The 23,769-nt window shown below is 55.4% G+C and overlaps 2 protein-coding genes across 3 annotated transcripts; one reads left to right on the top strand and one right to left on the bottom strand.

Moving 5' to 3' along the window:
• ILVBL (ilvB acetolactate synthase like) lies at positions 3,346–15,850 on the top strand. 2 transcript variants are annotated; one of them, XM_018051291.1, is made up of 16 exons: positions 3,346–3,436; positions 4,037–4,181; positions 5,962–6,163; positions 6,296–6,423; positions 6,525–6,663; positions 6,752–6,863; positions 9,903–10,002; positions 10,168–10,265; positions 10,375–10,511; positions 11,461–11,595; positions 14,055–14,169; positions 14,259–14,428; positions 14,502–14,572; positions 14,656–14,727; positions 14,909–15,014; positions 15,143–15,331. In XM_018051291.1, exons 2-16 carry the CDS (start codon positions 4,047–4,049, stop codon positions 15,319–15,321), a joined length of 1,899 nt encoding a protein of 632 aa, XP_017906780.1. In that variant the 5' UTR covers positions 3,346–3,436; positions 4,037–4,046; the 3' UTR covers positions 15,322–15,331. The 2 variants fall into 2 exon arrangements, with proteins under 2 accessions (XP_017906780.1, XP_017906779.1); XM_018051290.1 differs by lacking the exon at positions 3,346–3,436 and adding an exon at positions 3,507–3,772 and having other exon boundaries at positions 15,143–15,850.
• On the bottom strand, positions 15,859–22,569 carry SYDE1 (synapse defective Rho GTPase homolog 1). Its single transcript, XM_018051289.1, has 8 exons — positions 22,427–22,569; positions 20,569–20,904; positions 19,821–20,465; positions 19,447–19,661; positions 18,679–18,805; positions 18,307–18,467; positions 17,531–17,756; positions 15,859–17,237 (listed from the first exon to the last, which is right to left on the bottom strand). Exons 1-8 carry the CDS (start codon positions 22,512–22,514, stop codon positions 16,834–16,836), a joined length of 2,202 nt encoding a protein of 733 aa, XP_017906778.1. The 5' UTR covers positions 22,515–22,569; the 3' UTR covers positions 15,859–16,833.

The raw sequence follows: 23,769 nt of genomic DNA, 5'->3' as shown, positions 1-23,769 counted from the left end.
ACATCATCATGATTATCTGGGTCGTGAAGATCTTTTTTGTACAGTTCTTCCATGTATTCTTGCCACCTCTTCTTCATATCTTCTGCTTCTGTTAGGTCCAGACCATTTCTGTCCTTTATCGAGCCCATCTTTGCATGAAATGTTCCCTTGGTATCTCTATTTTCTTGAAGAGATCTCTAGTCTTTCCCATTCTGTTGTTTTCTTCTATTTCTTTGCATTGATCGCTGAAGAAGGCTTTCTTATCTCTTCTTGCTATTCTCTGGAACTCTGCATTCAAATGCTTATATCTTTCCTTTTCTCCTTTGCTTTTCACCTCTCTTCTTTTCACAGCTATTTCTAAGGCCTCCCCAGACAGCCATTTTGCTTTTTTGCATTTCTTTTCCATGGGGATGGTCTTGATCCCTGTCTCCTGTATAATGTCACGAACCTCATTCCATAGTTCATCAGGCACTCTATCTATCAGATCTAGGCTCTTAAATCTGTTTCTCACTTCCACTGTATAATCATAAAGGATTTGATTTAGGTCATACCTGAATGGTCTAGTGGTTTTCCCTACTTTCTTCAATTTGAGTCTGAATTTGGTAATAAGGAGTTCATGATCTGAGCCACAGTCAGCTCCTGGTCTTGTTTTTGTTGACTGTATAGAGCTTCTCCATCTTTTGCTGCAGAGAATATAATCAATCTGATTTCGGTATTGACTATCTGGTGATGTCCATGTGTAGAGTCTTCCCTTGTGTTGTTGGAAGAAGGTGTTTGCTATGACCAGTGCATTTTCTTGGCAAAACTCTATTAGTCTTTGCTGTGCTTCATTCTGCATCCCAAGGCCAAATTTTCCTGTTACTCCAGGTGTTTCCTGACTTCCTACTTTTGCATTCCAGTCCCCTATAATGCAAAGGACATCTTTTTTGGGTGTTAGTTCTAAAAGGTCTTGTAGGTCTTCATAAAACCATTCAACTTCAGCTTCTTCAGCGTTACTGGTTGGGGCATAGTCTTGGATAACTATGATAGTGAATGGTTTGCCTTGGAGACGAACAGAGATCATTCTGTCATTTTTGAGATTGCATCCAAGTACTGCATTTCAGACTCTTTTGTTGACCATGATGGCTACTCCATTTCTTTTGCGGGATTCCTGCCTGCAGTAGTAGATATAATGGTCATCTGAGTTAAATTCACCCATTCCAGTCCATTTTAGTTCCTTGATTCCTAGAATGTCGACGTTCACCCTTGCCATCTCTTTTGACCACTTCCAATTTGCCTTGATTCATGGACCTGACATTCCAGGTTCCTATGCAATATTGCTCTTTACAGCATCGGACCTTGCTTCTATCACCAGTCACATCCACAGCTGGGTATTGTTTTTGCTTTGGCTTCATCTCTTCATTCTTTCTGGAGTTATTTCTCCACTAATCTCCAATAGCATATTGGGCACCTACTGACCTGGGGAGTCTCAGTGTCCTATTATTTTGCCTTTTCATACTGTTCATGGGGTTCTCAAGGCAAGAATACTGAAGTGGTTTGCCATTCCCTTCTCAGGTGGACCATATTCTGTCATACACTATTCTCCTAATCTATGTTAATGAAACATTGTATGGTAATCTGCCTTTCTTCAAGATTCAGGTCAATCGATTTATGGCCTGGGATGACTCACCTGGTGCCATTCTCTGAGTTTTGAGACATTTCCTATCTTTAATTAGCAGACTGCTAGTAGCTGTATAACATCCAGCTAAAGACTAGCAGGGGGCACTCTTTCTGCCCCCTTCTGATGTCTCTGTCAGAAGCTTTCTCTATCTCTTTTATACTTTAATAAAACTTTATTAATCAAAGCACTGAGCTATCAAGCCTCATCTCTGGCCCCAGGTTGAGTTCTTCTCCTCTGGAGGCCAAGAATCCTGGTGTCTTTCATTCTTCAGCAACAACCTTTCACCTATAGCTAGAGAAAACCCCTGTGCAGCAAAGGAAGACCCAGTGCAGCCAAGAATAAATAAATAAATAAAAATTTAAAAAGAATATACATATCAATAATTACTAAAAATTAAAGCTTCTCTGTTCATGGGATTCTCCAGGCAAGAATATTTCTCTGTTCATGGGATTCTCCAGGCAAGAATACAAGTGGGTTGCCATTTCCTTCTCCAGGGGATTATTCAATGTATGTTCTTATAAAACCAAGGGAATAGAAGAACTCACAGAGACAGCAAGCATAGGTGGATTTTGCTAAAAAGAGAAGCAAATGGACAGTAACACGTGGAGAATGTGGGGCCGATGGAAGTTTTGTTTTAATGGGTGGAATTGAAGAGTTAAAAATTTACAAACCCTCCTGCTCCTTCTCCCTTTGTAACTCAGCTTGCTCCTTGCAAAGTCTGGATCACATAGGTCTCAGAAAGTGGGGACTCACAATACTAGGATCTGGAGCTTATCTCACCCTTGTCCTGCTCTTTGCAATTGCCCAACCCCAGCAAACCTGCTTAATCATGCCCGTTTGTGTATAAAAACTCCATAACCCCTTTGTTCAGGGCTCAGAATTTGGAGTGTTAACTCCTCTGGGCCCGCTGGCGTAGTAAACCTGAGTTCTCCAACTCTCCGAGTGTAGTGCCTGGTTTCTCGAATACTGGTTTCTGCAACAGAATGATTCTACAGAATATGAACGATGGGGTAGAATTCTGAGGGCAATCCCAGAAGTTGACTCGGGATGGGAGCCAGTGTAAAAACGGCAGGGTTTGTCTTGGAGAGAAGCAGAGCGTTGGGGACCATAATTACTGCCCCTTTACTGATGGGGAGATCCTTTTCCAGAAGGCTGAAATGTGGCGAGTCGCGGGCTGGAACGGGGACCACTGGTAGCGTTCCCTCTCCATCACCGGAAGCAGAAAACCCCAAGCCTGCAGGAAGTGGGCAGGACCTACGAGGGTAAGGGAAACAGTGGAGGCGGGCTTAGGGGAGAGAGGGCAGGCCTCTGCCTTTGCAGAATTGCAGTGGGGTGGGAGGCCGAGTCTGGAGCCAGAGGGGCAGGGTTTGTTTGGGGTGAGATCACGGATGGCGACACTGGGCCAGGGGTCTGTGATCGTCCGCTGGGCCAGCGTGAAGGGGCGTACAGCATGCCTGCTGTGGAAAGCAGTTTGGGCTCGGAATGCCTGGAATCTGCAGGCCAGCAACTTGGGGCCAAGGGGAGACCGGAGGAGGGCGGATCCGCGAGACTCCAGGCCGCTGAAAGTCGTAGAGGAGCGTGGCTTCTTGTTTAAAAAAAAAAAAAAAAAGGGTGTGCGTGTGTGAGGCTTGCAGCACAAACCAATGAAAAGCGAGGGAGGGCGGAGCCTGTGCAAGAGGCGGCCAGTAGAGACGGAGCTCTTAGAGGAGGGGCCTGTGTCCCGGTGAGTGGCTAGGGCTCCGCGCATGCGCGGAGGGGCGCCCTGGATCCAAGCGGCCAAAAGGGGCTAGGACACAGGTACTTGGCCCAACCCTTTCAAGTCGTGCGCCTGATCACGTGACACGCAGGGCGCCGAATTCCTCTGGAGCCAGCGCCATTTCCTATGGGTGAAGGTTAAAGTTCCACGGGGGTAGGAGGAGCATCCTGATACGACCTGACCTTGACTCACGGCCTGGATTCGGGAGTCAGATTGGAGTCCAGGCGCTCGCTGGAGGGGAGGGGTCCGGCTTCAGGAGAGGGTCATGCACGCAGACTTGGAGGTGTAGTCATGGGTTGGGCTCACCACTAGGGCGAAGAATCGTGTCCTTGATATCAAAGAGAGGCGGGGCTTCCCGCCGACCCATTGAGAAGCAGGTAAGTGGGAAATAATTGGAGGCGCTGTCGCCGCGTTGACTTGTGGTGGCCTAATTTAGCTGGTCGTGGTAATGTAAGGGGCGGGGGGTTGGGCTAAAGTTGCAAGGGGCGTGGCCTGGTTAGGAGCCTGGAGGTGTAAGGGGCGTGATCGTTTCGGTGCGCGAGACAAGGGGCGTGGCCGGGATCTGGGCCCGGAGAGAGGGTGTGCCTTCTGAATAATTTAATTGTCGCCTCCAAGTCCTAGCACTGCCCTTTCTTCCTTAGGTGTCAGCTCATGGAGACCGCGGCGACTGCCGCCCCAGCTTGGGGCTTCTTCTCCTCTTTCCTGCTCCTGGCCTTCGGGACGCTAGTGGCCGCCTTGCTGGGCGCCGCTCACCGCCTGGGGCTCTTCTATCAGTTGATGCACAAGGTTCGGGGGCGTACAGGGGTGGCGGGCCGGGGGCAGTCAAAGGAGTGGACTTCCGTTAGCACCGTTTCCAGCTATCCCATTTCACAGGCGGGGAGAGTGAGGTTCCGATTAATAAAGCGACTGACTGGTCGGGAAATTCTAGGATCGGTTGCTACTGTGGAACTGCTTCCGGGACCCTGGACTTTGCCTCTAGGAAGGGGCCACAGGGAAACTGCAGCTGCCCGGCACTCCTCACCCCGCCCGGCACTCCACACCCCACCTACCCCCTTCCTTAAAGGTTCTCAGTCCTTTTCACAGAGCGGTGCTCCCTAATACGATGGAGTCAGAGTGCTGAGGGCAGGCCCCAGAGGATGTGGCTGGCTGTGACAGTTTTGTGAGGGTAGCTGTCTGTTCTGCTCAGCGCTTTAGAGCGATTTTCCCAAGTACCCATCAGTTTGTTTTCATTTTCCCCAAGCAGAAACCGAGGCTCAGAGAGGGTGTGTGATGACTTGCCTAAGGTGACCTGTTTAGGGAAGAAGTGACCCCACAGACCTGGCTCTGAACTACTTGGCTCCTCGCAGAAATTCACCCTTTCCCAGACCCTTTCCCTGTCTTTTTTTTTTTTTAAGTCTTTACTGAATTTGTTACAGTGTTGCTTTTGTTTTATGTTTTGGATTTTTGGCTACCAGGAATGTGGGATCTTAGCTCTCTGCCCAGGGATCGAACCCACACCCTCTGCATTGGAAGGCAAAGTCGTAACCACCAGCCCACCAGGGAAGTCTCCCTCCTAACCTGGAGCAGTGCCACTAGTCTTGTGGACCTGTAAAGATTTAAGACAAAGGCCGGGCTTCCCAGGTGGTGCAGTGGTAAGGAACCTGCTTGCCAGTGCGGGAGACGTGGATTTGACCCTTAGGTTGGGAAGATCCCCTGGAGAAGGAAATGGCCACCCACTCCAGTATTCTTGCCTGGGAGGTCCCGTGGACAGAGGAGCCTGGCAGGCTGCAGTCTGTGGGGCTGCAAAAGAGTCGGACATGACTGAGTGACTGAACAACCATAACAGTGACAAAGGCCTCTGGTGTACGGGGCTGTGCGGAAGCTGGGGCTGGGAAGCCCCAGCATTGTCTTTGCCACAGGCTGCTCCTGTGCTAGGCAACTTGGTTGTTGGCAGCCTGTGAATGGGGCCTGGTCCAGTGGGTGGCAGGGGGCCTGGGAGATGAGTTAGCAGTCTCCTGTTGGGGGACGTGATACTGGGGGGCAGGCCGTTCTGGAGTCCCAGCTGGTGGCTTCTGGACAAGCTCCCTTGGGCTCTGTGGATCCACCTTTTCTAATCTCTCTTCCTGTTTGCGCCACAGGTGCCTTGAGAGCACTGATTCTATGGGACTTTGAGTCTTGCTCAGGAGTCATGGTCTTTGTAGCTGTAAAAGGATATATTGTCGGGAGGCTCTGATAAGATGCCTGGTGTGGCTCAGTGGTAAAGAATCTGCCTGCCAATGCGGGAGACGTGGGTTCAATGCCTGGGTTGGGACGATACCCTGGAGAAGGAAGGTAACCCATTCCAGTGTTTACTGCCTGGGAAATTCCATGGAGAGAGGAACCTGGCAGGCTACAATCCATGCGGATCGCAAAAGAGTCAGACATGATCTAGCGACTAAACAAGAGCAAAGCAACACCAAGCTTCCCCTGCCTTCCCGCCTTGCCCCTCCCCTCCTTCCTGGGGGAGGGGTGTAATTCCTCTGCCCACCTGCCCTGGTGTCTGCACCTTGGTCCTTGACAATCTCACTCCTCCCCTCTCCCGGCCCAGGTGGACACGGCAAGCATCCGGCATGGTGGGGAGAACGTGGCAGCCGTGCTGAAGGCCCACGGTGTGCGCTTCCTTTTCACGCTGGTCGGCGGGCACATCTCGCCACTGCTGGTGGCCTGTGAGAAGTTGGGCATCCGCGTGGTGGACACCCGCCACGAAGTCACAGCTGTCTTTGCCGCTGATGCTGTAGCCCGCCTGACCGGTGAGGGCAGAATGGGGAGGGCTGGGAGCTGGTGAGACTGGGATCTCTTTGAGGGGGCAGGGTTTTTATTTTGGCGGGGAGAGGAACGTGGCCGGGAGGGTGGACCCAGCTGAGACAGGGTTTGTGTTCCAGGGACGGTGGGTGTGGCAGCAGTGACGGCAGGCCCCGGCCTTACCAACACAGTGACTGCGGTGAAGAACGCCCAGATAGCTCAGTCCCCAGTCCTGCTCCTGGGTGGGGCTGCCAGCACCCTGCTGCAGGTGCCCTGTCCTGGTGGGGGTGGGGGGCAGGTGGCAGGGACCCCAGGGAGCCTGGAAGTGCTCATGTGTTGACTTCCTGGATTTTTTTCTGTCTCTACTAGAATCGGGGTGCACTCCAGGCAGTTGATCAGATGTCCCTGTTCCGGCCGCTCTGCAAATTTTGTGCTTCTGTGCGAAGAGTGCGGGATATCATCCCCACCTTGAGGGCCGCGATGGCCGCTGCACAGTCGGGCACCCCCGGTAGGTAGTGGGGCGGGGGCTGGGCAGAGGTCCCGCCCTGGGACCTGGGAGGCACAGCAGACTGAGTGTTCTCCTTGTCTCCATGCAGGCCCGGTGTTTGTGGAACTGCCTCTGGACGTGCTGTACCCCTACTTCATGGTTCAGAAGGAGATGGTGCCAGCTAAGCCGCCCAAGGGCCTCATGAGTCGAGCGGTCCACTGGTAAGTAGCCCGGCTCCTACCACTCTCCCTCCCATATTCCCTGGCTTCTCTCACAGATCCCTGCCAGCACCCATCCTTTCTTTGACTCATTCACTGATTTGCACGTTAGTTTGAGAGGAGCCAGCCACGGGGAGAGTTTCCTAGGTAGAGGAGACAGCATATGCAAAGGTCCTGAGGCAGCAATGAAGTTTGTGGGTTGGGAAAGCAAAGTGGCCCGTGTGGTGGCAACAGGTGAGCAAAGGGGAGAAGGGTAGAGGCTGAGCTGAGAGCAGTCAGCAGGAGCGCCTGGGCAGACCTAGGGCTTTGTTTTTTAAAATAAATGGCTGTGATTTTTTAAATAAAAGGTCTTGAACATGTTACGGTGTTGCTTTTGCTTTGTGTTTTTTTGGTCTCGAGCCATGTGGGATCTGAACCCCCAGACCAGGGGTTGAACCTGTACCCCTGCATTGAAAGGCCAAGTCTTAACCACTGGACTGCCAGGAAAGTCCCTGGGGCTTTGTTTTTAATTAGAGAGCCATTGAGAAGCATTTCAGGACCTTAAGCACTGGCACGGGATACCCTGGTTTGGTTTGTATTTTTATTATTAACTTGGCTGTGCTGGGTCTTCATTGCTACGCCGGCTTTTCTCCAGTTGTGGTGAGTCAGGGCTCCTCTCTCTAGTTGCGGTTTGTGGGCGTCTCATTGCAGTGGCTTCCCTTGTTTCGGAGCACAGGCTCTAGAGCATGTGGGCCTCGGGAGTCGCAGCTCCCGGGCTGTAGAGCACAAGCTCAGTGGTTGTGGCACCTGAGCTCAGTTGTCCTAAAGCATGTGGGGTCTTCCCCGGCCAGGGATTGAGGCCGTGTCTTCTGCATTGGCAGGTGGATCCTTTACCACTGAGCCATCACGGAAGCCCTGGTTTGGGTTTTTATTAACGATCCCTGTGGCTCTTGCCAGAGAGTGGACTTTGGCGTCAGGTGGAAGCTGGGAAGCCAGGGAGGAGGTGTGGCAGTCCCTGGGATGAGAGTTGATGGTGGCCTGCAATCTAGGTGGTAGGTGTGGAATGCAGAGATGTGGATGGATCTCATATGAGTGTCTGGACCTGCAGCAGGATAGGATAAGGGGACGGTGGGTCCCTGTAGGCCCACGGCATGGGCACAGTTCACTCTGGGGCCTCCTATGGGACTTTTGAGTGGTGAGTAGCCTGGGTGTTGGAGAGAGCAGGCCTGGTGTGGAATAAGCTTGAAGGTTTTCCTGGAAGAGTTGCAAGTTTCACGGAGGAACGTCTTTCCATTGAGAGGCCAAAAAAGTTGCAAGTAGGGGCATAGACTGAGCAGAGGTATGTGAGAGGGATCATTTCTGGTCACCACTGAGGTGGACCTGGCTGAAACAGGACACAGAAAGGAGAATCAGGTCTCCTCTTCCCGCTCTGTCCTTTCCATTTGCCTGTCCTTGCCCCTCTGACTTCTACTCCCCCTCCAAATATTTAGTGAGTGCCACTATGTGCTAGGTGCCAGGATGGGCATGAATAGGACAGACAGGTCCCTGCTCCCTGGGCATATGAGGAGCACCTGGAAGGCCAGCTCATGGTGTAGCAGGTTAACTCACATGTCTCTTGTAATAACCCTTAGAGTTAAGACTCAGGTATTATTCAGCCCATTTCGCAGATTATGTAACTGAGACCCAAGGCAGCTGAATGACTTGCATGCAGTTGTCCAGTTTGTTAATGGTGCACTAGGGTTCAGCCTGAAGGAAGTGCTTAATCCACACAGCTATGTTCCATCTGTAACATAGCTGGAGTGAAATGAATGTCCAGAGAGATGGGTTCAAATCCCAGAACTGCCACTAGCTAGCTGTGAACAAATGATTAAACTTCTCTTGTTTTTCTTTCAGTTTTATTGAGATCTAATTGACATAAACAACACAATGTAGGTTTAAGGCGTACAGCATAATGATTTGACTTGTGTATATTGTGATTAAACCTTGCTTGATGTCAGCTTCCTCATCTGTAAGGTGGACAAACATTGCTTTTTCTCTCTAAGATTTTGTGAAAAATAAAGTGAGATTATTTTGATAGGGCAAAGCATATGCTGAAGTAGAAAAGAATTAATCATTATTACCTTAAATAAGAATAGGGCTGAGTCCCTAAAAAAGAATGAAATAATGCCATTTGCAGCAACATGGATGGATCTAGAGATTGTTGTGCTGAGTGAAGTAAGTGAGCTAGAGATGGAGAAATATTATGTGACATCCCTTATATGCGGAATCTAAAAAGAAGTGATACAAATGAGCTTGTTTATGAAATAGAAAGGGATTCACAGGCTTAGAGAACAAACTTATGGTTGCCAGTGGGGAAGGATGGGGGGAAGGGATAGTTAGAGAGTTTGGGATAGATATGTACACACTGGACTTCGCAGGTAGTGCTAGTGGTAAAGAACCTGCCTGCCAGTGCAGGAGATGTAAGAGACTTGGGTTAGATCCCAAGGTCGGGAAGATGCCCTGGAGAAGGGCATGGCAACCCACTCCAGTATTCTTGTCTGGAGAATAACATGGACAGAGGAGCCTGGCGGGCTACACTCCATGGGTTTGCAAAGGAACTGGACACACATGACTTAGTGCCTAGACAACAGTAGAGTGTTTTGCAACGTGCTTCATATCCTGAGTGGATATATCACTGGACCTTGGGAGAGATGGTCCCTTTTACATCTTACAGAGGAGGAAGCTCAGAAAAGTTAAATCACTCAACCAGAGTCACACAGGAAGCAGCAGAGCCAGAACCCAAGCCCACATCTGTCTGACCCAGCGGGTCTGGCCCCTGATTCTGGTGCTCCAGCCTGTGGCCCTTGTTTCTCAAGGTCTGTGTCAGGTTGGGGTGGTCACCAGAAGCTTCCAAGGGGAAACAGGCCACTGGGCACTTGGCCGCTGGGGTCTGTGTCCCCGGACCATTGTTCATCCACCTCTGTTCTTGCCCTGCCTTTCCAGTCCCTTTCTGGGCCCTTCTTCTTCAGCTTCTGAAACCCTGGTAATTACTCCTGGTAATGGCCTCTTCTCTTCTCTTCGCAGGTACTTAGCGAATTCCCTGGCCAACCTCTTTGCAGGAGCTTGGGAGCCTCAGCCTGAGGGGCCTCTGCCCCTGGACATTCCCCAGGCCTCCCCCCAGCAGGTGACTTACCTCTGTTCCCTGGCCAGGGACCCCCCTCCGCCCCCAACCACCCAACTACCACCACATGCTGAGTGGCTTCTCTCTGAATCAGTATCGGGGCTGTCATCTTGGGGGGCCTCTTGGTGACCCGAGGTCGGCTCTTTGAGCCCCCACCTCTTGCCCCAGGTTCAGCGATGTGTGGAGATCTTGAGTCGGGCCAAAAGGCCCCTCATGCTAATTGGGAGCCAGGCCCTGCTGCCTCCGACATCCGCAGATAAGCTTCGGTGAGAAGCCTCTGGCCTGCCCTTATTGTCACACGCCTGGTCCCTTGGTGCCCTGGGAGGAGGGGCAGGCCCTGGGCCACACTCACTTCTGTTCTGCTTGGATCCCCAGGGTTGCCGTGGAGACCCTGGGCATCCCTTGCTTCCTGATGGGGATGGCACGGGGACTGCTGGGCCGCAACCACCCCCTCCACTTCCGGCAGAACCGCAGGGCCGCCCTGAAGAAGGCAGACGTGGTCGTCCTGGCAGGTGGGCCTGGTCCTCCTACCCTCCCTCCCTTTCCCCTCCCTCTAGGTACCTCCCTGCCCGTGTGACCTTGCCCCCCTTGCTGGGTACTGGCTGGCACCTAGTCTCATAATCACCCACCCTCCCACCTCTCACCCCTAATTTCTCAGCAGGTGGCAGTCGTGTCTGGGACCCAGCTTTACATAGAAGGGCATGCACAGAGGGTGGGCACCTGTGGGGCTGTGTGTACAGCACTTGCATATATATGCATTATATAGCATTGACACAGCCCGTACACATGTCTTCTTACATAAAGTGCTCTGAATCCTGCTAGGCACATAATAGTTTTATCAGCTATTGTTGTATAATAACCACCCTAAACACAGTGGCTTACAACGTGCTTATTATTTCTCAAGACCCACCTATGAGTTAGTTGACAGTTTTTTTTCTCATTTTGGCAGGGCTCGTCCCTGAGTCTGCAGTCAGGAAGGCTGTGGTTGGGCTGGCTCGTGTACTTGGGGCCTGACTGGCTGCAGGACTGGGCTAGCATGGCCTCGGTTGGGGTAACTGAGTCCTCTCTCTCCCCCTACCTCCTCCTCCATGTTTCTCATCAGCCAGCCAGGTAGCCTGGCCTTGTTCACTTGGCGGGTGATGAGAAACATGCAGGGCTGGGGGAACAAGGTTATATCAGAGAGAAGGGTGGAAGCCGCAAGGCTGCTGGAGGTCTGGCTTCAGGAACACACGCCATGACTTCTCTCACCTTCTTACTGGCCAGAGCGCCATAGGTCTGGGGGCCAGTCTAGGTCCCAGGAGTGGGGACCTGCAGAGTCTTACTGCAGGTGGCACTGGCACCGGGAGAGGTGAAGGATGGGGACCTTCTTGCACTCAGGGAGCCACAGTGGGTTGAGTAAAGTGTTGGGCACCCCCAAGAAGCTGGCCCTCGGTCTGCTGAGACCCGCCCCCCTTTCCCCAGGAACAGTGTGTGACTTCCGCCTGTCCTATGGGCGTGTCTTCAGCCGCAGCAGCAAAATCATTGTTGTCAACCGTGACCGGAAGGAGATGCTGATCAACTCAGACATTTTCTGGAAGCCCCAAGAGGCTGTGCAGGGTGAGCCCCTCCTTTTGTACGTGTTGCTTTTCTTCTGGCCTCTGCTGACAGCTGGCTTGAGCTGGGTGCTGGTGATCAAGGCCTGGATCCTGCCCCAGGGGGCACCCAGTTGGCTGGAGATGCATATTTGGCCCTTCGACTGGTAGGTGCTTCTGGATCAACTAAGGGTAGGGGTTTTTTTAGAAATTTTTATTGTGCATAAAATGGTCATTCCCCTTCGTAGGTCAGTTGTTACCAGCTCTAAAATTGTTTACTGTAAACCAGAGCTTCCCAGCTGGCGCTAGTGATAAAGAGTCCTCTTGCCAATGCAGGAGATGCAAGAGATGCGGGTTCGATCCCTAGGTTGGGCAGATCCCCTGGAGAAAGAAATGGCACCCCACTCCAGTATTTGTGCCTGGGAGATCCCAGGCACAGAGGAGCCTCTCGGGCTACAGTCCATGAGGTCACAAAGACTCAGACCCAGCTGAGCACACAGGCACACGCGCACGTGCACACACAGCACGTGTACTGGGGGGAAGGCCCGGGAATGTGCATGTGATAACGTGTCCTGACTGTACTCTGCCATGTTGCCCACTGCCTTTAGGGCCTGGCGCTGGGAGCAGTGTCTTTACACGCAGCCCTGAGCACTGCCCAGGCAAATTGAGGGGCCGCTGCTGGTTTCTTGCTCCAGGCCCTGGCCGCCGCCGCCACCATGCTGGCTTCAGGGCTGGGCACGGATGAAGACTGTCTTGCTGGAGCCTGGGTAGCCACTGTCATTGGCTTGCCCCTTTTGGCATTCGATTTCCACTGGGTGAATGGGGACTGCTCCTCTGCCAGCCTGCTTCTGGGAGGAGGCATGATGCTGGCAGTAGCTGGTGACCACCTTGGTGCTGATGGCCGCTCTGTGGCTGGTCAGGCAGTGGTGCTGGTGGTCGCAGTGAGCATCCTCATTGTGGCCGTTTTCACAACCAACTCTTATGGAATGTGGGGGGGGGGGGTGGTGTGATGCTGGGTGCTGCAGGTCTTCTGAGCCGGCTGGAGGAGGACAGACTGCTGCTGCCGAAGGAGGACATCTGTCGCTGGGCCCTGGCTGGGGGCAGCTGGGCCTACCACCGGGCCCTGCACACACACACAGCGCCTACAGTGGGAGTGACAGCTGGAGACCGTGGGGCGAAGCTTCTGTCCAGCTACCACCTTCCCGCTAGTGACAGACTCTCCTCCCTAAAGCCAGCTTTCTGCAGATTGACTGTCTCCCTCTCTGGCTCAGTGTGAGGACTTGCCCAAAACCAAAATGAGGGGACCGGGTCCCAGGCACGTTCTCAGGCTTGATTTTGGGCAGGCCATGGTTGTGGATCCAGAGAGAGGCCTGGTCTCCAATAAACCTGAGGGATTTAGCAGGAAAAAAAAAAAGAGAGAGACCTGGGGTCTCTTAGTTTTTCTGTCGGGGCTCCTCTACCCCTGTTCAGTCCTCTTCCACAGCCTTTCCGTGTCCTGCTTTGCCCATCGTTCCAAGGACGTTGACTACCCTGCAGTGTACGTGAGAGGGAACTTGTGTCAGGCAAAGAAATGGCACCATGTGTACTCACATTTGGGAAGACCCACTGGAGCAGCTGATGGGCAGCAAGTTGGAGAGGACCACGTAGAGGCAAGGGGGCTGTTAAGGCCAGGACAGCAACCATGAGGCCTGGAGTCGGGATGGGCAGGGAGGAGAAACTCGGCTTCGCTGAGCCCCTGTGTGATCATTTCTGAGATGGAGCTGATGAAAGGTACATCGTCATTGGTTAATCTGGTCGCTCTCCAATACTCTATGTGCCTGGGTTGTCGAGGTGTGCTTGGACGATAGAGGTGTTTTTAGAGACATGTTTCAGGGGCAGAATTGACAGGTCTGTGTGACCCAGGGTGTGAAGGGGGAGGCAGAAGACAGAGGCAGATGTGAGTTTCTAACTCACTTTGTAATTTTTAAATTTTCGGCTGCACTGGGTCTTCACTGCTGCATGGCCTTTCTCTAGTTGTGGCCAGTGGGGGCCACTCTTTAGTTTCAGCGTGCAGGCTTCTCACTGCGGTGGCTTCTCTTGATGTGGAGTACAGGCTCTAGGGGTCCGCTCCTGGGCTCTAGAGCACAGGCTCAATAGTTGTGGTGCCTGAGCTTGGTTGCTCGGTGGCATGTGAGATCTTCCTGGACCAGGGATCGAACCTGTGTCTCCTGCATTGGTAGACGGATTCTTTACCACTGACGCCCCAGGGAAGCCCTGCTGACTCACTTTGGCCTTGCTCTTCCTCTCACCCCTGTCGCCCTGACCCTGGTTCTGGCAGGCTCTGGGGTGTTTTACCCATTTTGCCTTAGGCCATCTCTGCCCCCTCCTCCCCCGCTGCCTGCTTCCTTGCTTCAGATGCCTGTTGGCTTCCTGCTGCCTTTGGGCCTCGTGCTCAAAGGTAGGCGGTGGCCTTCTCCCCACAGCTGTGCCCCTTTCCTTCCCCAGGAGATGTGGGCTCCTTCGTGGTGAAGCTGGTGGAGGGCCTCCGGGGTCAGATGTGGGCCTCAGACTGGGCAGAGGAGCTTCGGCAAGCCGACCAACAGAAGGAGCAGACCTTCCGGTGGGGGCTGGGCAGAGTGGGCTTGGTGGGTCATGGGTTCCTGGCGGGCCAGGCTGCTGGCTCTGCTGACCTGCCTTGCTCCGTCACAGGGAGAAGGCACTGATGCCCGTAGCCCAGCATCTTAACCCGGTGCGGGTCCTGCAGCTGGTGGAGGACACTCTGCCTGACAACTCCATCCTGGTGGTCGATGGCGGGGACTTTGTGGGCACAGCTGCCTACCTGGTGAAGCCTCGTGGGCCCTTGTGTTGGCTTGATCCTGGTAAGGGCAGACCTACACCTGGGGCAGCTTGCACTCCTCTGGGCCTCTTTACACCTGCTCTTGGTTCTCCTAGGGGCCTTCGGGACTCTGGGGGTTGGTGCTGGATTTGCACTTGGGGCCAAACTCTGTCGGCCGGATGCTGAGGTGAGTCAGAGTGTGCTGGGTGCAGGAGGCTTGCTGCTTTCTGGGCCGTAAGCCAGCCCAACTATCCTTGGTACCCACCTCAGGTCTGGTGCCTGTTTGGGGATGGAGCGTTTGGCTATAGCCTCATCGAATTTGACACCTTCGTCAGACACAAGGTGACTGGGCGGGCTGACCCAAGGGAAGCTCAGAGCCTGGGGTTCTGGGAACTATCCTCAGGGGTGGGCTGGGGAGGGAGCTCCTTATCTGGCAGAGGTCCTGTCCTTGCCTTTCACCTGCTGCTGGCCAAGCCTTGGGACTGAAGGCCTTGGCCTGGCCTCCTCCTCTCCCTCCCTGCAGATCCCAGTGATGGCCTTGATAGGAAATGATGCTGGCTGGACCCAGATTTCCAGGGAGCAGGTGCCCTCTTTGGGCAGCAATGTGGCCTGTGGCCTGGCTTACACTGGTGAGAGGGGCCTGGATGGGCAGGGAGGGGGAACGCCATTTCAGGGTCAGCTGAATGTGTATTCTCCTGGGCTGCCTGCACGGGGGGCCGGGCTTCTGCCACCATTTTGACTTGCCCTTCCGTTTTAGATTATCACAAGGCAGCCCAGGGACTGGGGGCCCAGGGCTTGCTGCTCTCACGTGAGAATGAGGATCAGGTGGTCAAGGTGCTGCGTGACGCCCAGCAGCAGTGCCAAGATGGCCACCCGGTTGTGGTCAACATCCTCATCGGGAGGACGGACTTCCGGGATGGCTCCATCGCCATGTAGGGCCTCATGGGTCAGTGCTTTTGGCTGTCTTCCCACCCCTGGACTGTGCCTAGCTGGCTTGGAGTTTTATCCTTGCCTGCCCTGGGCCTAAGCCATGAGGCCCAGTGACCCTGCAATCTTCCCTGAGGACAGGGAGGGGCTGGACGGAGTCAGAGCTAAGAGGGGTTCTGACAGCCCTGGGGAGTCCTTGGGCCTATTTGTGAACTCAACTGTGTCCTTTCTCCCCTCCTCACTTGTTCAGTAGCTAAGTCATGTCCATCTCTTCGTGACTCCATGGACTGCAGCATGCCAGGCTCCTCCAACCCTCCACTATCTCCCAGAGTTTGCTCAATTCATGTCCATTAAGTCGGTGATGCTATCTAACCATCTCATCCTCTGCTGCCTCCTTCTCCTTTTGCCTTTGGTCTTTCCCAGCATCAGGGTCTTTTCCAATGAATTGGCTCTTTTGCATCAGGTGGCCAAAGTATTGCGGCTTCCTGTCACACACAATGAATAAACCATGTCTGGTCCATGGGGGCCCAAGTACTCATCCCAGATCCTGTGCATATTGATTTATTGTCCACAAAGATGGAAGTGAGGGAAAGAGGGGGGAGACAGGAGGGGACCCTACTCTCCCACTGAAACTCGGGGGCTCACTGAGGCACCATTACTGGGGATTTCAGGGTGCCTGGGCACTGCAAACTCTTCCCCCCACCCCCTCTGTGGTCCCTGAAAGAGCCCCACATACCCACTCTAGACACGTCCATACACATTACTCCTCACACACAGGCACACACGCAGGGAGGCAATAAATATGTTCCGTACCAAAGTGCCCCCAGCCTGACACTTCAGGTGGGGCCCCTCCAAAAGGGAGGTCTTACAAGTGCTTAATTTCTTCAGGAATGGGGAGGAAGAATTGGGGAGGGGAAGGGCCAGACTCTTGCTATCTACTTTTGCTGGTTTGAGGCTATTATGTTTTCCCTGGAAAAGAGGGTGGCAAAACCAATTGTTTTCCTATAAGCCCCAGGCTGCCCAGGAGAGGGGCTCCCCCGACAACCTGGCTCAAACAGCACTTCTTCATAGTCCTTGGGCCCACTGAGGGAGAAGCAGAGTGCAGTGCTCAAAGCTAATACTGATTTGGTTGGCAGCAGCAAGGACTGACTGGGAGGGTGTCTCACCATCTCAGGGTGATGCTCACAGTAACTGGTGTTTCCCTGGCTAAGGGGAAGCAAAAGATGCCGGCCCTGCAAGCAGAACTGCCTTTTGGCAGCCAGGAGAGAAGCCCTTGGTACTCAAGAAAAGATGGTCACAATAGCTGGTCCCTAAAGTCCCCCATCTCCGCCCGTCGCAACCAGTGTCTGAGTACTGGAAATGGGGAACGATTCTCAGCAAAGCATTGGCTGGTCGCTAGGCAATTCCCCAGTAACCAGGAGTTAGGCCTGAGCTACAGGTCTGGTCCTCCCTAGGTCGTTAGGGCACCGCCTTAGCAATCAGGAGCCTGGCCTTAGTAATTGGGGTCCAGCCCCGCCCGGCTCAGAGACACACGTTGATCTGCTTGGAGAGCTCTCTCTCCAGGTCCAGGATGAGGGCATCAAAGTCTTTGAGGTTCAGGTGCGGGTTGAAGGGCGCCTCGAAGTCGTCTTCGAAATCGGTGGCGCCAGTCGGCTCGACAGCCTCTTCGTCGTCATCTTCACTGTCGCTGCCAGTCACGTGGTCGTAGTCTGGACCGGAGAGGAAGTCCCGCCCACAGGGCAGGAAGTCCCGCCCGCAAACGCTCCAGTCACCCGCGTAGCGGTTGCTCGGGGGGCTTTCGGGACCGCCCCGGCCGCGGGGCCGAGTCACCACTTCGGGGCTCGCTAGCGGCAAGTGCAGCGACGGCTGTCGTTTGGGCCGCAGGTACGGGACGAGCTCCGGAGGCTCTGGGGGCCTGCGCGGATCTGCAGTGGGAGAGGGAGGGCTTGGGTGATGTCACGCATATTGGCAGCACCTACACCTCTGATTGGCTGTTTATGTAATCACGCCCCTGATTGGCCTGTTGAAAGGCAAGGCCTTCGACCGGATCGGGATTTCACTGGCTGAGCTAGTACTGGTTGCTCAGGCAACTAGGTACAGGTTTTCACTCTGACGAGGGGGCGTGTCTCGCCTGAAGCTCGAGACTGTGGCCGCCAGAGAAAGCATCCTCTGGGATACCAGGCTCCTTTCCGCGGCGCGGGGTCGGGGGCCAGCTCACCTGGCCAGGCTTGCAGCAGGTAGTGCAGCACCTCGATATGGCGCTTGAAGTCCACCGCGTTCGAGAGACCCGGGCCAGAGCTGCGGATGCGGGGCCTGGCGGGTGCCTGACGCGCTGGAAGCAGCACGGGACCGAAGCAAACGGCCAGGTTCTGCGGAGTCATGCGGTTGTGGGCGTGGAAGGAGGAGACAAGGCGCAGGTGGTCCAGGAGAAGCGTCAATGTAGCCTGAGAGAAGAGGGTTGGGAGAGTACGCGGTGGGCAAAGTCGGTCCCCTGTCGCACTCGAGGGAGACTAAGGCGGTTCAGAATGGGGAAACTGAGATTCAGAGTCTCATAGCCAGGAGACGATCCTGCTAGAACTTAGCTATTAGTATTATGCTCCCATTTTGCTGGAGGGAAGACTGAGGCCAAAGGTAACAACTTTGAAATGGCAGAATTTGGGCTTGAACCTTCTCCTCTGTGTGTTAGGCAGGGCTGGTAGTAATCCCATTTTACAGATGAGAATATTGAGGCACTGAGGCAGGATCCCACAGCCAGGAACCTCCCTTATGGTAGGCTGACAGGCCTCTGTTCAGAGTCGGTTAATTTCGGTACATCCTGCCTGTGAAACCTGAGGCAACTCACTCAACTGCCCTGAGCCTTGGCTTCCATTATCTATAAAGTGGGGATACTAATAGCACCAGGGGTGTGATGGTGCCACCAGCCCAGGCATGAGAAGAACATTCTGCTGATGTCAGCTCACTCCCTGTCCTGCCCACCCCCCAGGCCCAACTCACCCTCTCCACATCTGGCAGGCAGCTGAGGAGCTCACGGGTGCCTTCAGTGCTGGATGGAGCCCTGCTTGGGGGCCCTCGGGCCATGGCCTCCAGCACCACCTGATAGAGGGGCTGGGTGATGAGCGGGGTGGGCAGCTCCCGAAGATAATCCTTGAGGATGCCTGTGGATATAGGGCCCACACTGGTTAGGGCACCCCTGGGTTCTGCGGCTGGAACTTCAACGGGGGCTGGGAGGGGGGAAAGAGGAGGACAGGTGCAGGAAGGTGAAAAACAAGGCCAACAGAAGGGATGAAGTCCCAGAGGGACCACAGGGACTGCCTTGAGTTGAGGGTTGACTGGGGAGCAGGCAGGAGAGCAAAGGGACAAGCTGACCGGTGATGACATTGATATCAGGGTACAGGTCCTCAGAGAGGCAGACAGCTGCACTGTCTCGCTCAAAGGCATCGCGAAGCTCTTTCTTCACGGCTGCTGAGCCGCATAGACGGTATAGGCCCACTACCTGGGGGTAGGAGCAGAGAGGTGTCTTTTTTGTCAGAGTACAGACTGATGTGGGCCCTATGGGGTGAGGGCGGGAGACCTGGATCCAGGTGGCAATGGGCTGAGAGGTTGGGGGCTGGCTGAAACGTCACTGGCTGCCTTTCTGTTCTTCTGACACTTGTCATGGGGTACCCCATCTGGCTGCTTGGACAACCCAGCCCTGTAAACCCTCAAAATTACTTGTCCTGGCACCCACCTCCTTTGACTCAGGAAACCTTGACTCCTTTTCAGCTTACTTGTCACCTCCTCTGGAAAGCCTTCCTTGACTACCCCAACCAGCATGCTTTAAACTGTCCCAGCTTCTTCACTCTTATCCCAGCCAGTTTCATATATGTGATTTATTAGTCATGTCTGTCACCCCACCAGACTCTGAGCTCCAAAAGGGCTAGGATCCTATGTTATCGAATGAACAGAGGACCCTTGAGTTCTGGGCTAGATGCTAGGATTTGGGGGTGTGTAGAGAGCGCCTGCCCTTGTCTAGGCTGGGATTGGAGCTAAGAGTTCCCCAGGTGGGGTAGCGGGAAGCCTGGCTTCCATACCCTGGGTGTTCTGGGGAGTGGTTCTGAGGTCTGGGGGCTAGCTAGGGTGGGGTGAGGGACTTACCCGCAGCCCTCGGCGCTCGATCTGCCCAACACACTTTTGAATAATGAGAGGCACCTGGCCAGGGGACTGCTCACGCTCCACTAGCAGGGGCAAGGGCAGCCCGAAGACTCGGGGCTCAGCTGTGCCAGGTGATTCTTGTTGCTCCGACAGGGTCAGCTTGGCATACAGCAGCCCTTGGGGCTCCAGGCGCACAGCCAGCTGCTGCGCTTGGCACCCTAAAGACACAAGGGGGACTTCCTGAGTGGGGTCTGCCCCCATCACCTCCTGTGCCCTGTCCCCTAGCTACGTCCCCACCCTGGGCACTCTAGAGGAAGGAGGGCGCTGGGAGCCGAGTCCTGTGCCCTCCCCGCCTGCTGCGAGACCATGCACCCTACCTCGGAAAACCGTGGGCAGCAGCACAGTGCCCTGGGCGCAGGGCCGGTGCCGCCGGACACCGGGGTCCCAGGCCAGCACCAGGGCCCGCAGCAGCCGGGCTGCCTCGAGTTCCAGGTGAAAGGTGTGGTCCAGCCGCAGGAAGTCTGGCCCCCCACGCAGCGGCCCGGTTCGGGCCCGGGCCACCCCATCCACCTGCAGCAGGCAGCAGAGGTCTCGCGGAGTGGCCCCAGGCGCCGGCCGCAGCCCCCCCAGCCCGTACAGGTGCAGGCTGAGGCGGCCCCAGAGCGCAGCCGGGGGCGGCCGGGCGGAGGGGCCCACCTCATAGGGGCGGAAGGCAGTGGGCGACGGGGGCCCCGCGGGGCGCTCGGGAGAGTCGCCGTCACTGAGGTAACCCGCCCTTGGGCCGCGTGCGCCCTCAGCTACTGCTGTCCGCCCTGGGGTCCCCACGCTGCTGTCCAGGTGGTAACGACTGATGACCGAGCCCTCGGGGGCGGCCCGCTCGCGCTCTCGGCTCGTCCGGGTGCTCCGCAGACTCAGTCGGCGCCGCAGTTCAGGCAGCTTCTTCATCTTCATTGAGAGGCGCCTGGCCGGGCCGGGGGACTTGGTGCGGGAGGCTTTGGTCGGGGGGCTGGCAGGGGCTGCGCCTGTGGGGACAGCAGACCTCAGGGTCCAGAATTCTGGGCTTGGGATGGGGGTGATTATGCTTGTAGTCACCTACAGGCCCCAGGGTGGGAAGCTTGTGCTCACCTGGAGAGGCCGGGCTCTCTGCCTCAGCTGAGCCTGGCTGTGGGCCTGGGAGCTCCGGTGCTGGGAGTCTGGGGTCCTCCTCTGGGATGGGGTTGTACCAGATCTCACCGGCAGGCTCCCCACTGCCAGGTGCCCCCGGCCCCAGAGTGGCCTCCTCTGGTGGCTTGGCCCCACCCAGCACCCAGCGGCGGCTGCTGGGCTCCAGGCTCTGCAGGTAGGCACCGTGAGCCGGGCTCCGAGATGCCTCAGGGCTGGGGGGCCCCTCTGCTCCAGCCTGGAGTCCTTCTGGGGCCTGGGGCTCTGGAGGACTGGGCTCTGGGCGCTGGGCTGGTCGGCCTGGCAGAGAGCAAGGGGAGTGAGATGCAGCCTCCCACTGCCCCCAGAGCAGCCCCAGCCCAGGGCTCTTCCCCTATGGGACATGGGGTGCACTCAGCCTGGACAGTCCCCACATTCATTTGGAATGGGTGGCTGCAGGCTGGAAGTCTCATCCTCTCCCCGCCCACAACTCCCTGCCCTCGTGTCCCAGACAGGACTCGTCCATCTGCCTTCCAGCCTCAGAGGTCCAGAGGGGTTTCTCTGGGCCTGGGCCCCGCATTCCCCACTCTACGTCCCCATGCCTCTCTTTAATGCTGGTGTGGAGCCCTGCCCTTGTGCCTTCTCAGTGGGTGGCTTCGGGGAAACCACTTGCCATCTGAGCCTCACTGTGATCTCAGCATGAGAGCGCTTCCTAGGCACTCATATCTCGGGCACATGCAGCCCATGGTGGATGCTGGCTAGCTTGCTTAGAAGCCCAAAGCGGGCGTGACAGCAAGTGTGTGGCTGCCAGGTTCTTTACCCGCAGCATGTCACTCCCCACCCTGCTGCCTTTCTTTCCAAACTTTGCCCCCATCCTGGAGCTGACCCTGTGTTTTAGCCCAGACAGACCCCAACAGTTTTTGCTTTCGGAACCCCCTCCCCTGCCCTGCCCCAGTTCCATCCTTTCTCAGACATCCCAGGCTGTTTCCTGTTTGTGTATTTGTGCGTGGGCACCCCTGTCCCTTCTCTCTGCCCTGGGAACCCTGGGAATCTCTGGGAAGACGGCTGGGGGAGGTCAGATCCATGAAGTCCTCTGCCTTCCCTCCTTTAACCCCTTCCTTTCCCGGACTTCCTGTCCCACGCAGCTCCCATGTCTTTAAGGTCTTCCATGCCGACTCCCTCCTCTGGTCATCTCATACTTCCACTCCCCGAGTCTCTCTGGGCTCTCATTTAGTAGCCTAGTCCCAGAGCTGTTAAGTCGCTTCACTGGCACTGGGTAAATTACCCAAACTGCTCCGTGCCTCACTTTACCCATCTGTACAGGGGGCAGTTTCCTGCGGCTGTGTAAGGTGGGTGTAGCTGCAGTTACCGGCTAATAGGTAAGAGGGGATTGGGAGGTGGCCCCCACCATCGACGCACCGCCTCTCACTCCTCCGCAGGGTGTACGCCCCCATCTCCCATCCCTGGTCTCTAGGGCACAGGGTGACGCCAGCCTGGCCTGACTAAGCCCCAGTTTCTCAGCCTCCCAGCTCCTCCTCCCCTCCACTCTCCAAGCGCTCAGCCTCGGCCCCATTTCCTGTCAGGGGTGAGGCCCCCTCCCGGGCCTCCCGAGGAGCCCGCAGCGCTGGCATCCCTGGTCAAGCGCATATAACGGTCCGCGCCCCCTCTGCCCCCGGCCCGTTACTTCCACGACCCTTGCCTGCCCCTGCCCCCAACCCCGACCCGCAGAGGGCTCCGCGGGGCTTCCCCTGTCCCCTCAGCGGTCCCTCTTTGGGGCCCTGGGACCCTCTTCCAAGCCGGGCGGGGTTCGGGGCCCCTTCTTCCCCACCTCCCTCTCTCTCACCGCGCTCCTTCGCGTCCGACTTTTTCCGGGGAAGTTTCTCCCGGCCCCGAAGGCGGGAGAAGGTCTTCCTGAGCAGCGGCTCGGCCATGCTGGGGCCCGGGCCGGGCTGAGTGCGCGCCCCGGGCTCCGGCCGCGCCGCCCCCCGCCCCGCCCGGTCTCCCCGCCCGCCCCCCGCCCCGCGCCAGCAGGAAGCGCATTCCGGGAATGCTTGGCCCAAACTTTTTTTTTTTTTTCCCTTCCCGCAGCCTGAGTGAGCGATGCTGGGAGTTGTAGTCAATCCCCAAGGCCGGGCGGGGGACCTGTCACCGGCTCTTGTCTTTGCTCTTACTCACCCTCCATTAGTGATCACATACAGCAGGTTCTCTTGAGTTTACTTCCAAAAGGCGTCCTGCACAAATCCGCAGATTTCTTCCCTTTTCTCCCATCCACTGCTCCAGCCTGGTGCAAGCCCTGGCATCGCTTATTTTGACGACACCCCTCTTCCCTTAGTTTCCCCGGATGCCACTCTCTTGCCTTCCTTCTCCATCCAGTTCTCCACTCCTCTCTGTCCCCAAGTCCAGATACTACTGCTCTTTAACACACCACCCCAAAGCTTAGCGGTTGTAAGTCAGCCGTGCTATGATGCTCACAGATGCTGTGGGCCAAGGATTGGGGCAGGGCAGCGCTGACACTGGTTGTCGCTACTCTTTTGTTGGAAAGATTTCAAGGTTTAGGGGTGAGTCAACAAACGAAGGGCCAGAATCATCTGGAGGTTCACTTACAGGTCTTACAATTGATGCCAGGTGTGTGCTGGGACTGTCGCAGGAGCTGTGGACTAGGGCACCTCCACAAACCTCTTGCCAACAAAGGCCTGTACAGTCAAATGTGTGGTTTTTCTAGTAGTCATGTATAGATGTGAGAGTTGGACCGTGAAGAAGGCTGAGTGCAGAAGAAATGAGGCTTTCAAATTGTGCTGGAGAAGACTCTTGAGAGTCCTTTGGAAAGCAAGGAGACCAAACCAGTCAATCCTAAAGGAAATCAAGCCTGAATATTCATTGGAAGGACTGTTATTGAAGCTGCAATACTTTGGCCACATGATGTAAAGAGCTGACTCATTGGAAAAGACCCTGATGCTGAGATAGACTGAAGCAAAAGGAGAAGAGGGTGGCAGAGGATGAGATGGTTAGATAACATCACTGACTCTATGGACATGAATTTGAGCAAGCTCTTGGAGATAGTGAAGGACAGGGGGACCTGGTGTGCTGCAGTTCATGGGTCAGAAAGAGTCGGACATGACTTAGTGACTGAACAACTGTCCTCTTGGTGTGAACTGGGTTCCTCCTAGCAGGTCAGTAGTCAGGGTA

Source organism: Capra hircus, chromosome 7 (assembly GCF_001704415.2).
Source record: "Capra hircus breed San Clemente chromosome 7, ASM170441v1, whole genome shotgun sequence".
Classification (NCBI taxonomy): Eukaryota; Metazoa; Chordata; class Mammalia; order Artiodactyla; family Bovidae; genus Capra; species Capra hircus.
This window is presented reverse-complemented; position numbering and strand designations above follow the sequence as displayed.

Coding starts and splice junctions, on each gene's coding strand:
- SYDE1 (XM_018051289.1), bottom strand. CDS start 22,514: ATGGCCGAGCCGCTGCTCAGGAAGACCTTCTCCCGCCTTCGGGGCCGG. Junction 18,806..19,446: donor TCGAGCGCCGAGGGCTGCGG/GTAAGTCCCTCA, acceptor TCCTACCCCCAG/GTAGTGGGCCTATACCGTCT. Junction 18,468..18,678: donor TGATATCAATGTCATCACCG/GTCAGCTTGTCC, acceptor CTATATCCACAG/GCATCCTCAAGGATTATCTT.
- ILVBL (XM_018051290.1), top strand. CDS start 4,047: ATGGAGACCGCGGCGACTGCCGCCCCAGCTTGGGGCTTCTTCTCCTCT. Junction 6,424..6,524: donor CTGCCAGCACCCTGCTGCAG/GTGCCCTGTCCT, acceptor TGTCTCTACTAG/AATCGGGGTGCACTCCAGGC. Junction 6,664..6,751: donor TGCACAGTCGGGCACCCCCG/GTAGGTAGTGGG, acceptor GTCTCCATGCAG/GCCCGGTGTTTGTGGAACTG.